The sequence below is a fragment of the Dasypus novemcinctus genome, chromosome 8 (genome assembly GCF_030445035.2).
Source record: "Dasypus novemcinctus isolate mDasNov1 chromosome 8, mDasNov1.1.hap2, whole genome shotgun sequence".
Taxonomy (NCBI): domain Eukaryota; kingdom Metazoa; phylum Chordata; class Mammalia; order Cingulata; family Dasypodidae; genus Dasypus; species Dasypus novemcinctus.
The window spans coordinates 102,326,379-102,342,277 of NC_080680.1; the positions used below are offsets into that span (position 1 = coordinate 102,326,379).

The 15,899-nt window shown below is 40.4% G+C and overlaps 1 protein-coding gene across 1 annotated transcript; it reads right to left on the reverse strand.

Moving 5' to 3' along the window:
* Nucleotides 1–5,537: 5,537 nt before the first annotated feature.
* On the reverse strand, nt 5,538–15,557 carry TLR4 (toll like receptor 4). Its single transcript, XM_004463152.5, has 3 exons — nt 15,277–15,557; nt 11,533–11,699; nt 5,538–7,891 (listed from the first exon to the last, which is right to left on the reverse strand). Exons 1-3 carry the CDS (start codon nt 15,367–15,369, stop codon nt 5,626–5,628), a joined length of 2,526 nt encoding a protein of 841 aa, XP_004463209.2. The 5' UTR covers nt 15,370–15,557; the 3' UTR covers nt 5,538–5,625.
* Nucleotides 15,558–15,899: the final 342 nt, after the last annotated feature.

A 15,899-nucleotide genomic window follows, 5' to 3' on the forward strand; every position in this document is an offset into this window, starting at 1 on the left:
GGACATGCTATCCTATTCCAACCATCTGGAAGGGCCTCACCTTTTGCTACTTTCCCCATAATTTGTGTGGTTAGTCTCACATCTATGATTCCTGTTAAGAAGTCTGACTGGCTAGAGCAAATGATAACAACTAAATAGGTTGTTTAAAGAAAGACCATAACTTAATGGTCCTGATTTGTCCATTGTTAAACATTGTTAATTACATATACCTTTGATTTATTTTTTCCCAGGCTCTTCTGGCCAGAATAATAATGACAAGAAGGAGCAAGAATAATTCCCTTTAATTAACACCAGTGAAATTATGATGGTAAGGCATGAGGTTTTATGCATTTGTGTAAGAGCAGGTGCTCTGAAGCAGTGCAGGTTTGCCTCCTAATCTCAGAGCTGCCATTTATTAGCAGGTGACCTTAGAGACATTATGTAATGACTCTAAGTCTTGGTCTCCTCATCTATAGATTGAAAAATAATTTTGGATCATCCTAATAAGCTGATGTGACCAAGTAAATGAGTTAATGCAAATAAAGCCCTTGCACAAAATGATTGCTCAAAAAGATCACTATTGTTATTATTATCATTATCAGTATAGCCAAGTGAGGTCTACTGAGAAGGGATCATTATGCCCATTTTATATTTAAACTTGTGCTTCCAGGGACTTGAATGGCTTGTCCAAGATCACACAGCAAGCAAATTGAGAGCCTGGACCATATCTCAGGTTTCCACCCTCGAAGGCAGTTCACTGTTCACGCCACCAAGAGTCTGCTCTACATTATAAATGAACAGGTGGGTTTCATGTCTTGGTAAGTCCTAGGGGAGAATCTGGTGGTCAGTGTGCCATTCAGAGCTGGAACCCTGCTTTTCTGTCTGTTTTCCCTCCCTAATAGAATCCCTGAGTTTGACTCTAGGTGCAGGCCTCCTTCCTTAAAGATTTTCGGGCTTCCAAGTCACTATACCAACTTGATACCAGACTCAGTATCTTTCCTGCTCTTAGAGCAACCTCTTCAAGCAGGTAAACCCAGAGCCTGTGGTGTCTTTCTGCTTCTATCTTTATAATAACCCTGCAGCATAGGAGAGAATTATTCTCACTACCCAGCAACCAAACTGAAATTAGAAAGATTAAGTAATTTGCCCAAAATTATATGGTGAGGAAGTGATAAAATTAGGTTTCATCTGCTAAACTAGTAGCTACTTAAAGGAAGGCCCTGTACCTTTTTTCTTGCTTTGTATTTTCTATATTTAGTGACAACAGTTAGAGCACTCCGTACAATGAAAATAAAACTCAAACTTTTCACCCGCCTCTGATTTTCAAAGCATCTGTGTTCTTCTTCAATTAGCAAAACAGATTATTAGCAGTCTAGGTAGTTGGCTGACACTCTGAGTTCCAAACCCTCAGTTATTTGGGTCTTCTCTTACAGCCAAGCTGAACAATGGGGAATAATGGATCCAGTATCCTGCTTCTCTTCAAGACAGTGTAACATAATCTTGTGTCAACAGACATTGCCAAAGTCTACATACTCAGATTATATCAGTTTAACCTCCTCACTGAGTTGATTTCCAGTGTGTATCCCCACCACTTAATGAAGTCATTGCAATAAAAAGCCTTATTTAAAATCATGTGGCAGTAGGGATCCCTGAATGAAGGATGCTGGGCAATTCCAGTAGATACAGAGATATGTGGACCTATTGGAGATGCCATTTGGATGGACCAACTGTGGGCCTATTTGCACGAGGGTCCTAGGATCCTCAGGAAAAAAATTTACTCTACATTGGAAAAGGGAGTCGACACAGGATAAGTTAGTCCATTATTATCAGAGGAAATGGCTGCTTTTGACTATTCCTGATGTTTCTTACACAGCTCCTCCTCCCCCCAAAGCCCATCCTTTGGTTCAACCCCTCATATCTAGGTCCGAGTTTTGAGCCCTGGCTAAACCAAAGAGAAAATAAAAATTAATAGCATTAGCATTCAAATCTCTATAAGAAATTGGAGGAAGATATTAGAAAAACTGCTTAGCATAGCATTTAAGAGCAATGAGCTTTCGGTGTCAGAGAAGGTGTGCTTAAATCCTAGCTCTGCTATTTATTACCTGTGTGACTTTGGAAAGGTTCCTTAAAGTCTCGGAGCCTCAGTGTCCTAATCTGCACTGCTACTGTTATTTTAGGTCCCCTCTCAGAATCGTGGCATGAGAATTTAAGTGAGCTTATCACAATAAAGGACTAGAAATAGCCACTGAAGAGAATTATAAGGATAGCCTTTCCTCCCTTCAGCAAAGTAACTTGGAACATTTGGGGCTCAGAATAGAGAAGAGAGAGTTGAGAGCCCCCATGTAGGCAACAACAAGAACAGGAAAGAGCCATGAGAATCTAAAGTGCCAGAGGCTGCATAGGCTGACCAGAACCATGCCCTGGGACTGGGGACCTTTACTAGGAGAGACATCTCCTGTAGAGATGGAGCCTTGCTTATTTAGCTGTTCTTCAAATAAACAGCTGTCTACCGTGTGCTGGGCGATGTGTGCAGGCTGGGGAAGCAGGAGGGAGAACAGATGTGTTCAATGCCCTCTCAGATCTCACGGCCAGTCTATTCAATACTCCTGTAAGTTCACACAGCGCCCTTCAGAAACCTCCTGGTGATTTCTAGAAGTGTAACAGAGTCCAGTAGGAAGCTGAGGAGCTCACAACCTTGTGAGCAGAGGGTGCATCAGAAAGAAATAGCCCAAATAGAGTTATGGTCACTGCTGTGCACCCACAGCCTGGGAAAACATAGCAAGTGATATAAGGTTGTTGTCGAGGAAGTCCCCCAGGTTTCTCCCTGTGTGCCCTATTTAATAAGTCCCACAGGACCACTCCCCTATAAGAACACTCTGCCCCTTGCATTGAACATATATGGTTGACCCTTAAAACAACCGTACAAAGAAATATCCTTACCCTGGTTTTACATTTGAGTTAACTAGAATCTCAGAGAAGTGGACCCAAGGGTGGGACAGTGGTTGATCTGAGGTTTGGCTTTTTCCAAAACCCACACTGTCCAACACACCAGGGATCTCTCAGGAGTTTAGCATAGAAAAGCTATGCTAAAGCTTGCTCTTAATAGATTTCTTTCCTGTTTTTGTTCTCTGTCCATATTTTTTACTTCTAATTGATTAACCCGATTGTCTTTGTATGTTTTATTAAAGTTCTTTCAAGTTCTTATGGGATAAATGATTCAGTGTGTATAATATATATGTATATGTATTTGCCTGATTATTCATGATTTCAGTGAAAAACCCTTGACTAGTGTCAACCGCACAGAGAACTGCAAGGGTTTCACTTCTCATTTTGCCAACTTTAAACACAAAGCAATAAGGGGTAATGGAAAGTGAGATGCCTCACATGGGCCAGAGGCCCAGGTTCAGACTCTACCACTCAGTTTCTCCATGGCTTACGGCCAATAAGTTTACTGCATTGAACTTCAGGTTTCACATCAGCACAATGGGGATAATACTTCTTGAGCTCCCTACCTCACCTGGTTGATGAGAGATTTAAATGTGGGTTTAACTGTGGGCATATAGGTCATAATTGTAGGGTATTACACAATTTTAAGGCATGATAATTAGTGTTATCTCCATGCCACTCTTTGTCTCTCCTTCATCCAGACAGTTCAAGCAGCTCCAAAGAGCTCATCCTAGCCCTGAACCATTTCTTTCTTCTCCTTCTCTTTCTGTCCATGTAATTTCTCTCCCTTCTTGTCCACCTCTACAGCAGTTTTCAGAATTTCCCATCTGGGAGAGGGACTGATGGGAAGGTGGCCAGTGGCAGTCTTGTATAAAGAAAACACTGCAGCTGAATTCTGATTTTCCTCTTTGGAACTTTATATGCTTATTTGAGCAAAAATAGATATGCAGAACACATACTCATATATGAGCACAAGTACACTCACACAGAGCATGGACATACACAAACACACAGCCTCAACCATACTCAAACACTAACTCAAACATGTGAATAAAAGCAACCCAGTACAAGCACAAGATGAGAAAATCTCTTTCAAACAGCCATGAGCATCCACATCAAAATCATATACATTCATGCAACATAGCATAGCATACTCTTACATGCAAAAACGCTCACACACACACACACTCACATATGCACAAACCCTGACAGGAACACACAGAGGCACACATCCACTTTCTCTAGCACACAAGATGGTTAAACACACCAGGGCACATTTAGTCACCCCACCATGTTCAAGCCAAAATACACTTTAAAACATTCAGTCACAAACATACTTCCGCATGTGGCCATATGTCCAGTTTTTTGACAACTGAATTTTCCATATGTTCTCACTGTCCTTTCTTTGAATTCACCAGTTCTGAGAGGAGCTGAGGGAATGTACTTTTCTGAGCATGCCTGTTACTATGAGCCCAATTAACCCCAGCTACATCATTTCCTCAGTGATAGCTACCCTGTGGCCAGGGAGGGATGCCCAGCAGGAAGAGCACGGTGCAGCCCCCACCTGAACCATTCCACAGGCAGCTCTCCTGGCAGTGGGAGATGGTGAAGAAGGAAGCTCAGTCCTGTGTGTTTCCCTGAAGGGACTCAACTTTCCATCAAACACTCATCCTGAGAAGAAGCCTGTGCTCAACTCTTCTCATATGGTCATTCAGCTATATTAGCCCATATGATTCTGGGATCATCAAGAAAAGGTGACCTCCTAAGGACATCTCATCTCTCCCTGTGCCTCAGTTCAGAACTGCTCGTTGTGAAGCCAGGAAAGTGGACTTCTCTCTCCCTATTTATAAAAACACTGCTTTCATCCAAATTATTTTAATTCTGCCTCCATGACAGTTATACCTTGGGAGGCAAAAACTTTTGAATGACATTAAATGACAAAAAGTGACAGTGTATTTTGCATATTTGCTTGAAAAATAGTGGTTAAATATGGATATTTTCAGCAGTTCTCTAGCAGCCTGATCTCTGATGGGGGTTTATAGAGAGGACATAAAAAATGAAAACAATATTTGTAAAGACATAAATATATCAGGGATGATTATTTAGTAAATAGAACATGCTGAAGAATGACTGGGATATTTGGATGCATGTGAGTATGTATTTGTCAGATTTCATGAGGAATTCATTTGGCCTTAAAGTGGAAGGGAGATCCTGAATCAAGGATTTCTGTATCAACAAATATAATATAAATTGCATTCCATGGACAAGTGAAAAGTGAATAAACACCCAGTTCAGTTGACACTACCAAATTTTAGGTGGCTAAAGCTTAATATATGAGGTTGTTTTCATTCAAAAGGCTCAGGAGAAAAACAATGTTCCTTTCTTCTCTCACTGGGGCACACTGTCTTAGTTCTAATTTGATCTGATGGATTAAGAGTTGAATTGGCTTTCCCTGCCAGGGACTCCTTGGCTAAACTGATGAAAACACCTATCTGGAAAGTTCTGGGATTTCAGCACAGTATGTATTCGCTTTGCATTGTAAGTTCCATAGGTTTAGCAGCTCTCTGTATATCATGCACCACCAAATCATCTGCTCTTAGCATGACACCTGGTATGTTGTAGTGTTTTAATAAATACTTGTTAAGTGAATAAGTGTTGAGCCCCACTGGACAAGAAAGTACCCCCAGGAGTTTCTTCTCCTCAGGTGGCAGTTGTTGTTTCAAGTTGGTTGTGCTCTTCATCTGCAATTCCTTCTGGATTCCATGCTTTGCCATCCAGCAGGGACTTTCTGAGACGTCTCCAAAAGATGTGCCGCCCTAGGACACTGTCCTCCCACTCTAGGTAGGTGTTCCTGTTGAGAAGGCGATACAGCTCCACCTGCTGCCGGAGCAGGGATTTCTCCACCTTCTGCAGAACGATGAAGATGAGACCTGCGCGACTGCTCAAAAACTGCCAGGTCTGGGCAATTTCATACTCAAAGATACACCAGCGACTCTGGATGAAGTGCTGAGACACCACAACAATAACCTTCCGGCTTTTGTAGAAACCTTCCTGGATGATGTTGGCAGCGATGGCCACACCAGGGATAAAGTCTCTATAGTGAAGGCAAAGCTGAAAAGGGGGTACTCCCTCTTCCAGGTTCTTTACCAACTCATTCCTCACCCAGTCCTCATCTTGGCTAGAGTAGATAACAAAAGCATCATAGGTGTTTTCTCCTCCACCATAGTTTTTGCAGCCAGCAAGAAGCATCAGGTGGAAATAGAATTTATAGACCAGAATTATTACCAGAGCTACCATGAGAACACTAAGAACTGATGCACTAATGACAGTTTTGTTCATCTGACAGGTGATGTTCCTAAAACTCAGCACAGGCATGCCCTTCATAAGTGATGGCGTTGCACACACCATTTGTTCAACTTCCACCAAGAACTGTCTCTGGTCCTTGACCCACTGCAGGAAATGTTGGTATTCACAAATACAAGCAAAGTCATTCTTGGTAAGATTTAAAAGGACTAGAGTACTTGGAAAATGCTGTAGTTCTTGACTCTCAGTGGCCATTATATGGTTGAAACTAACATCTAAGACCTGAAGGGAGGAGAGAGATTTATAATGACATGTATCCAATGACAGGAGTTGGTTGTGACTCATATTTAGTACCTGAAGTTTAAGGAGTGAGTCAAATGCTCCCTGGGACACCTGTTCTAGCTGACAATCAGAGAGGTCAATAAAGGTCAAGTTAGTCAGGGCTGAGAGGATAGCTGGAAGGACGTTGCCCTGGAAAGAATTGCCAGCCATTTTCAAGACTTGGAGGCTGATCAAGCCATCAAACATGCCATGGAAGGCAACTCGAGTGTGAGTATAAGAAATGTCAAGGTATAGGAGTTTATTAAGTGATAGGAATACAGAAAATTCACTGGCGCTTTTCAATTTGGAATGCTGGAAATCCAGATACTCTAATTGTTCCAAACCTGGGAAGTTTGATGCCATGGCAATAACATCATTGTAGCTCAGATCTAAATACTTCAGTTTGGTTGTTCCCAAATCAGTACCAGAACAGCAACCCTTGAAAATCAAGCTGTTTCTACTGAGGTCTAGAAATTCAAGACTTGGTAGCTCAAAGTCATCAAAAGTATAACTACCTTTGTTAGCAGTGAAAATAACCTTTTTGAGAGATGAGAGTTCCAATGTGGGAAAACGATCAAATTTACATTTAACTAATTCTAACTGTTGCCACTTGAAATATTTAGGGAGGCTTTCTAACTTGCGTATATGCAGACTCACTAGAGAAATTGCAGAAGCATTTGCCAAGCAATTAAATAAATCAGTAACATCCTCCAAGTCCTCTTCCAAGTTTGCGATCCGAAATTCTTCAATGGTCAAATTACACAGTCCCTCCAGAGCAGATTTGTCAAACTTTTCCAAGTTCTTTTCATTTTTGAATTCTCCCAGAACCAGCTGATGGATTTCTAAACCAGCCAGACCTTCAATACATGTTTTCATTACATCCATACTATCAAAATTACTTCTTAAAGTCAGTTGTTGGAGCCTAATTTCTTTGAAGGCACCTGGTTGTATAAATTCTATAGGGTTCAGGGATAGGTCTAGAGACAGTTTGAGTAGGGGTATCCGACGCAGAATCTGCAAGTCTTCAGTATAAATATTTCGGATCTGGTTGTTAGAAAGGTCCAAGTGCTCCAGGTTGGTAAGATTAGAAAAATATTCAGGAAGCATGAAGGAATGGATAACATTGTGAGCCACGTTAAGCTCTTTTAAGGTTTTAAGATGTCTGATGGGGAAGTCCTCCAGAGAGGCTAGGTTTGTCTCCACAGCCACCAGCTTCTGTAAACTTGATAGTCCAGAAAAAGCTCCCAGGGCTAAACTCTTGATAGTGTTTCCCGTCAATATCAAGATGGACAAGTGGTTTAGGCCCTGATAAGCATCATCTTCAATTATCTGAATTTCACACCTGCAGAGAAAGAGACACAGATTATATAATACTTCAACTGATTTAAAATCTCCAGTGGAATAACACTTTAAGTTATCCAGGTCTTGTGACCTGTCCTATGACTGTACAAAGATATCAGGTAGGACATATGACAGCATGAACAAATAAGAAGACCCACAAAATCAGTATTATCATGTTGGCCACAAAGATAAGCTAGGCACATACTAAACAGGGATAACACATCCATTATAAGGAAATCAGTTAAAGAATAATAATTGGGGCACCTAATAGCCTTGGATCAAGTTTACCACCTCCTGCTGCACATAATTGAAAGTATACATCTGAGCCATACAGACAGTTGTTAACTGTTAGGTATGATTAATGACTGGCATATGTCTGTTTCAACTATATAAGAATATAAATAACTGTCACTCTTACACTTAAGTTTATGAAAACTCCTAAATCTATGGTAGCTATTGAAAGGTGTCATGATCACAGATAAATGTTAGAAACAGCTTATATAAGTGAGTTTTGTGAAAGAAAAGGAAAGTACGCTGTGAGAATTTATCTTGAAATGGACCCAAGATAGTTTCTATGGGAACATTTAAATTGAAATCTGAAAGATGAGTAGGAGTTAACAAGTAAAGGAGGTGAGGTGAACAGCAGATACCAAAGCCCCATAGCGGCAGGCAGCCATGAGACATTGAGGAACCACAAGAAATAGCCAACGTGGCTGGAGTACAGCTCGGGAAGGGGAAGAATATGGGAGAGAGTTGTTGAGAAGGGAAATTACAAATAAAGTGGAGGATTACAGGCCAGAAAAAAAAGATTTTGAATTTTATCCCAAAAGAAATGGGAAACCATGCTATACAACATTAGTAGAGGTGACCTTAGAGACAGTATTCTCATGAGCCAATAAACAGAAAATCAAAGATAAACTCTTGTTTGCATTGCAGGTGCATGCCTGTAATGGTTTGCAAAGGAGTCATTTCCTAATCCAATCTGAATTACATTCACTATGTGTCCCGCCTGCTTTCTCCCCTTCAGGCGACTCAGAGGTAATAAAAGCATTTTGATCCAAGCTTTTTTTATGTATTGATAATTAAAAAGGGGGCACAAGATGCAGTAGAAAGAACATTGGAAGAGGGGGCAAGAGAGCTGGGTTCTCACTGTATGATCTTTGCAGCCTCAGGTATCACATTTCTAAATGAGGCAGCTGAACAGGATTATTTCTCATGTTCCTTTCAGTCATATGATTTCATCGTCTCTAATTGTGGGTATACATTGTTCTATGAATTAGACAAGACTAGAGGGATAACTATTAGCTGTGTCTATTTCATCAGAGGGAGATCATCACTTTAGAGAAGTAGAGTATTAAAATGAAGAGAATATTTAACTTTGAGGCAGGACATGTGAACTTGAACTTCTGGTCTGATGCCAACAAATTGTGTAAATGTATGTAAATCACTCAAACTCTCTAAGCCTCAGTTTCCTCGTCTATGAAATGATAAATGGATTTCTATAGGGAAAATAGGCTACCTAGACCATCACAAAAAATTCTGAGAGGACTGGTTGAGTTAGTGTCTCTGAAAATGTGAAGCACTGTGGAAAGGGAAAGGACTACTTTTGTGATGGTTTGTCCTTGCTCTAATTCAGAATCTCATACTGGCTGACCAGAAGACAAGCCGACCTCTCTCTAAGCACACACTGAAGGCCTCCGAAGGAAGTTCCTCCAAGAGTATATGGTGGATTGAAGATGAATTATTTAAGGGACATTGATGAGAAACTACTCTTGTTTTAAAATAGGGGTGATGGGGGGAGCTTAATGTGCCTACCTCATTTCAGTTCTTGACAAAATTCCCATTCATAAAATCAAAACTTAGAAGCTATGGAAATGCTATGATAATATTTTATGCTTAAATGAAGTTTTAATTCATTATCACATTTAACCCTGTGGAATAAGTATGAAAACTTACACAGAAAAAAGAACTGAGAATCAGAGAGGTGAAGTGACCTGCATCAGGCCACATGGTGATAAAGTATTGGAGGACCACCTGGTTCAGGTCTTCTGACCCCAGCAGTGTTCTTTGCTCTGCACAACTGTCTTTAAAGTGCCTCTTGCTTCATTTTAAGTGAGGAGAGAAAATTTACGCTTTTGTCAGAAGATATTTATTGCTATCTATCAATATCCAAGTTAGAGTATAACAGATCAGATGTTTGCTCTTCTACAGAAAAGCCTGCTCTAAGGAGAATGTTCATACTATGCTCTTAGCTCCTTATCGAAAGTGTAAAGTCATATATGAAATGCTTCTGCATTTTCACAAGCCATTATAGAAAATATGGTCCACTCTCTTGTGCATTTTTTTAAATAAGGCCCCTGATAATAAAACCTGTTTTAGGATTCAGTTCCACCAAAAAATAATGATAATAACTTCACCTATCCCAGTGAAGAATAATTTTTCCTGCATCAGAAAAGAAAATTTTAGTCATTGTTCCCTGCTCAGAACAAATGATTTCCTTTGATCTTGCCATCTTTCTCTTTGGGTTCCTTGGCCCCTCCTAATTCCTTATTCTCTATCTCACTTTCAATAATCCAAGCATATTTGAATCCCACTCAGTTTATGAAATCTTTCCTAACTACCCAGCACAGAAAAATCCCCATCTCTGAACAAGGCAATCTGTTGCCTCTTGTTCATACCTACATTATTAACTACTGTCATATATTTCCACCTTTATCTCAGATTAAAACTCTCAAAAAAATCATAAACTGATTATTTTCTTGAATGTTTACTATGTGCCCAGCATCTTCCCTAGAACTTCCACAAATTAATTCTTTCAAGTGACTATGCCTTCCGTGATAGCATCAACTTTATATTATACATCCCTGTGCTCTTGTTTACTAGCAGAGTACAACACATAGCAAATATTCAATAAACATCCGCTGATGAAAGAGTTTAAGTTAATGACTTTTTAAAAATCCCCAAGTAGAATTGTCCTTAGAAACCATCTCAGCAACTTCCCATTTCACAGATGGGGAAACTGAGATCAGGAGAAGGGAGGTAGCTTGCCCAATGTTACATTATGTGAAAACCTCTGTTGAATAAATGAATAAGTGAGTCAAGATAAATTTCCAGCAGTGGACTTGGCCCAGTGGTTAGGGCGGCCGTCTACCACATGGGAGGTCCACGGTTCAAACCCCGGGCCTCCTTGACACATGTGGAGCTGGCCCACACGCAGCGCTGATGTGCGCAAGGAGTGCCATGCCACGCAAGGGTGTCCCCCGCATAGGGGAGCCCCATGCGCAAGGAGTGCACCCCATAAGGAGAGCCACCCAACACGAAAGAAAGTGCAGCCTGCCCAGGAATGGTGCCACACACATGGAGAGCTGACACAACAAGATGACGCAACAATAAAAAAACACAGATTCCCGTGCCTCTGACAACAGCAGAAGTGGACATAGAAGATGCAGCAAATAGACATAGAGAACAGACAACGGGCAGTGGGAGTGGAGAGAAATAAATAAATAAATCTTTGAAAAAAAAAAAAGAAATTTAATCTTAAAAAAAAAATAAGTTTCCAACAACCAGATTTTATGGCCAAAGAATAAGGTGACCGAATAATGAATTTCTCATTTGTGCAATGTGTAAAAGTTCATTCATTACCTGGATAAATCCAGCAAGTGCAGTTCTGGGAAATTGGAGAAGCTGTGGTTGCCCAAATGCCTCAGGGGGTTAAAGCTCAGGTCCAAGTTCTTGGTTGATGATGGGATATTATTGGGTATTTTGTAGAGATTCAGCTCCATGCACTGATAGGTGATGTTAGGAACCACCTGCAATGAATGGACACCTATTAGATTCAGGTTTTACTGTTTGTACCTTAACCACTACCCTCCCCACTCCCATTCTCCTAGACCAGATTCTGGGGGTTGACAGAGGGAGGCACTCAAGTACAAACACAAGGACCATTTAATCTTCATTCATTCATCCATTCATTTATTCAATCACTTCATAGTTATTAAATGCCTCATCCAAGATTAGAAAGGAAAAGCACTTTCTATGTACTCAGTGTTCTAACCTCTAGTATGACAATAGCAATGTTTAGTAAGAGGCAATGGAGGGGTGAAGGGTCGAAGTTCTAGTATATGAAAGCTCTAGGTTTCATCCTAGGTTTTCCACATGATTTGGGACAGCTTTTTTACAACCTCAGTGAACCTCACTTTATCACATGTAAAATATAGGTAATGAAAGTATCCAATTTTATTCTATTTACTCCCTTCATCCCATCCAATTGTTGATAGCCTTGGGAAGACTGACAGTCAAGATGTCCAGCCTCCCCTAGCTATAGCCTGAACTTCTTCAGCAATTGCATTCTCTCTTCCTTGGCACATTGGCCTCTGAGCAAGAGCAATGCAGAAATGGGGGAAAATATTTGGAATGCATGGATTCCATTGTGACACCTAGAACATAATGTTGAGTGTTTTGGGTGTCCTGGTTCCTCTTCTAGTTGCTATCTTATGTTCCCAAACTCTTTTAAAGCCTCATTCTCCAGCTTCCCATCCAATTTCTGAAATATCTGATGTCTTCCAATAAAATTCCAAGTAAGCAAATTTTGATTTTCTATTGTTTAAAACTAGTGGAATCTGTTAAAAGGATTAAATGGATACAGCATTGAGAGACCTTATCACAAAGCCTATTACCATGTAAATGATCAATAAAGGTTAATATGTATTATTATTAACTATTATTAATCCCCTGCCATATGCTGGCATATTTATTACATGTTTATACTTTAATTTAATTTTTGTTAAACCTTGTAAACATCTTGAAAAGATGAATTAATATCCCTAACATCACACAGGTCATACATGGCAGTTCTTCACTTCCTTCACACATCTGCTTAAATATTTCCCCTCATAGGGGCCTCACAGATCATGCCATGGCCATATTTCCTTCACAAGATGTGTTGCCACCTGACATAATATTGTATATATAGTTCCATGTTTGTTGTTCATCTTTCATACTGGATTATAAGCATTGATGAACTTGCTCTCTGCTACATCGCCAGCCCTTAGAATGGTATATGTCAAATAGTTGATGCTCAATAAATATTTATTGAAAAAAATGAATGAATAAGTAAATGAATGGAGGTCTAAGTAAGAGTTAGGACAGGATTACAGCACTGACAGAGCCATAAAGCAGGTTTGGAAAAATCAGTCTCTGGTTCAGAGAAAGTAGAGATCAGTTCTGGATACAGGGATTCTAGGGAGAGAAGATTTCAAACTGGGTCTTAAATGATGCATAAGATTTGGATAATGGAAAGGAGAAAAAGGACATTTCATAAGTAGAGAACAGTGTGAGCAAGGGAGGGGTGGAAAACTAATTCAGATTAGCAGGTGAGTGGTGGGAATGGCATAACCTAAGTTAGAGGGGGCAGTCAGAGTCAGTTATCCTGTGGACAACTCTTTCAATTATTTAGCAAATATGAGTTGAGCATCTATTATATGGTAGGCACTAGAAATACAGTAACAAATAAAAAATAACCTTCCCCTCTTGTAGGTTCTATTCCAAAGGGGAAGACAGACAATAAACACAAAGATAAAAATATATAATGGTGTGCTACAGGGAAAAATAAAGTAGAATAAAGGAACTAGAGGCAAATATGGGCTCTATTAAATGGAAACACCAGGGAAGACTTCTCTGAGAAGGTAACGTTTCAGAAGAGATCTGAATGAAATGAGAGATTAAGTCATCAATATATCTAAGTCTGCATCATGCAATATGGTAGCCACTAGTCACACATGGCTACTGTGCACCAGAAATAAGGATAGTCTAAACATCTAAGGTATGTTGTAAATGTAAAAAGGCACTATTTCAAAGACTTAGTAACAAAGAATGTAAAGTGTCATTAATATTTTACTATTTAGTAAATGTCAAAATAATATTTTTAATAAAATCAGCTTAAATAAAAATATCATTAAAATTAATGTCACCTGTATTTCTCTGTTTTTTTTTTAACTTTTTTTGTGTGTCCACAAGAAATTTAAAATCACATATGTGGCTTACATAATATTGCCACTGGACAGCACTGACTTTGGGGAAAATCATTTCAGTTAGAAGAAATAGCTAGTGCAAATGCCCCGCGGTGGGAAACTTTTCTAACAGCAATGTAGAGTGAGTGAAAGTACTTAAGGAGAGGAGTAATTCGTTAGAGCCAATAACTTCAGAATAAAACAAAACAAAACCCAAAAAAGAAAAAAGAAAAAAACCAAACAACAAACAAAAATGTACAGAATGGGTTGAAGGAAGGGACCTATGGAGTCACAAGACCAGTCACTATCAAACAATCAAAACCAGAGAAACTGAGGCCCTGCACTAGAGTGCCAAAGAGGGGATGGGCAGGGATGGACAGGCTTTGGTGGCTGACAGACTACAGGACATGCAAAGAGGAAGGAGCCATGAGTGGCTGGGCATTTATCCCACGGTCACGGTCACGCTGGCTTGGAGATCTGCCTCCATTAACCTAACAGCACAGAGGAGAGCAAGGAGGAGAGCTGTGGGTAGTCAGTAGGGGAAGGGGGCCTTTGAGATGATGAGGTAGTCCTTGTAACATACTAAATGTGCTATTTCCCCCACGTCTTCAACTTCAGGACTCTGTCTGCCTGTGCTCCTCTGAGTTTCTCAGTTGCCTGCCTATTCATTTCTGCTACAGGCTTCCAAAGCGACAGTGAAGTCCACACAGGGGTAAAGCAAAAGACCTGTCAAGAATGAGATTACTAAACAGGCAATTGGTGTTTCACAAAGAATCAGGTTTCGCCATCTATTTGCCAACATTTTACACCTCTCTCTCTTTGTTCTTTTCTCTCTTTCACACTCTTCCATTATTTTTCATCCTTTGAACAGAACTCTATGACTGGAAACAAAAATCTGAAATCTGACTTGAAATTTTTTTTCTATTGAGAGACAAAGTCATCTTCTCCCTGCCTTCAAAAAGGCAGTGACTCCTAGAAGTTGAATATACAATCCCACCAGAAAGGAGGCTTCTCACAGCTATCTATTGAAGTAGGCATTGTTCTTTTATACATGTGAAAACTAGTCTCAGAGAGGTTTAATAACTTTCTCAAGGTCCCACAGCCAGGAATGGGTTGAACAGTGATCTTAAGCAGGTCTATCTGATCTGACCTACAGCCCCTGTTCGCTCTCAGTCTTAAGAGAGACATGGTCCAATACACTCCTTGTTAGTGCCCTGTAACAATTATTTGACCCCTGTGGTTTCTGGGTCTTTAAGGTAAATTGACTCCTTTATTCAGAAAAAACTAACCAGGGCACACAGTGGAAAGTTCTGGGCAGGCAGCAGTTTTTCAAAAGGAAGGAAAAAAATCATAGGAGATATGTTTCACAGCCACCTACCTCCACGCAGGGTTCCCAGGTCTCGGATCGTACGCAGGAGAAGAGGGCCATGGCTAGTATCAACATCCCAGGCAGGCGTGGGGGAGGAATCATCTTGCCATTTTCTGTGACCAGCAGTAGTCCTGTGAAAGCATGGCTGGCTGTAACTGCCAATCTGGCAGTCTAAGGCTCCGGTGTCTTCTCTCCCCACCTCTGTGCCCCACAGCAATTACTGCATTCAAAACAGTGTGGAGCAAGGGTCAAGAGGAAGTGAGAGTAGCAGCGTTAGCATTCTGGACTTTTGTTTCTCTAATATTTATCTTCCGTGTCACAGGAGGGAGGGGAAGTTAGAAGAAGGAAAAAAAAAAGCACACAGACCTGTGGCTGGAGTTACAGCAAGAGGGAGCTGGCTTTTATCCCAGGAAGTCATCTGACCTCCGGGCTTGATGAACTTAGGAAAAAGAGTCAGACTCTGGTCAAACAGTCTGCGTTAACTATCTAGGACAGTGGTTTTCACATTTCGTTCTAGTTCTAGAAACTTACTGCCCAATAAAATATTGTGCAGAAGCTCACCTTTACGAAACTGATAAAAAAAAAAAAAGGTCTAGTGAAATAGAAACACAGCTTGAAAACTATAAGAACAT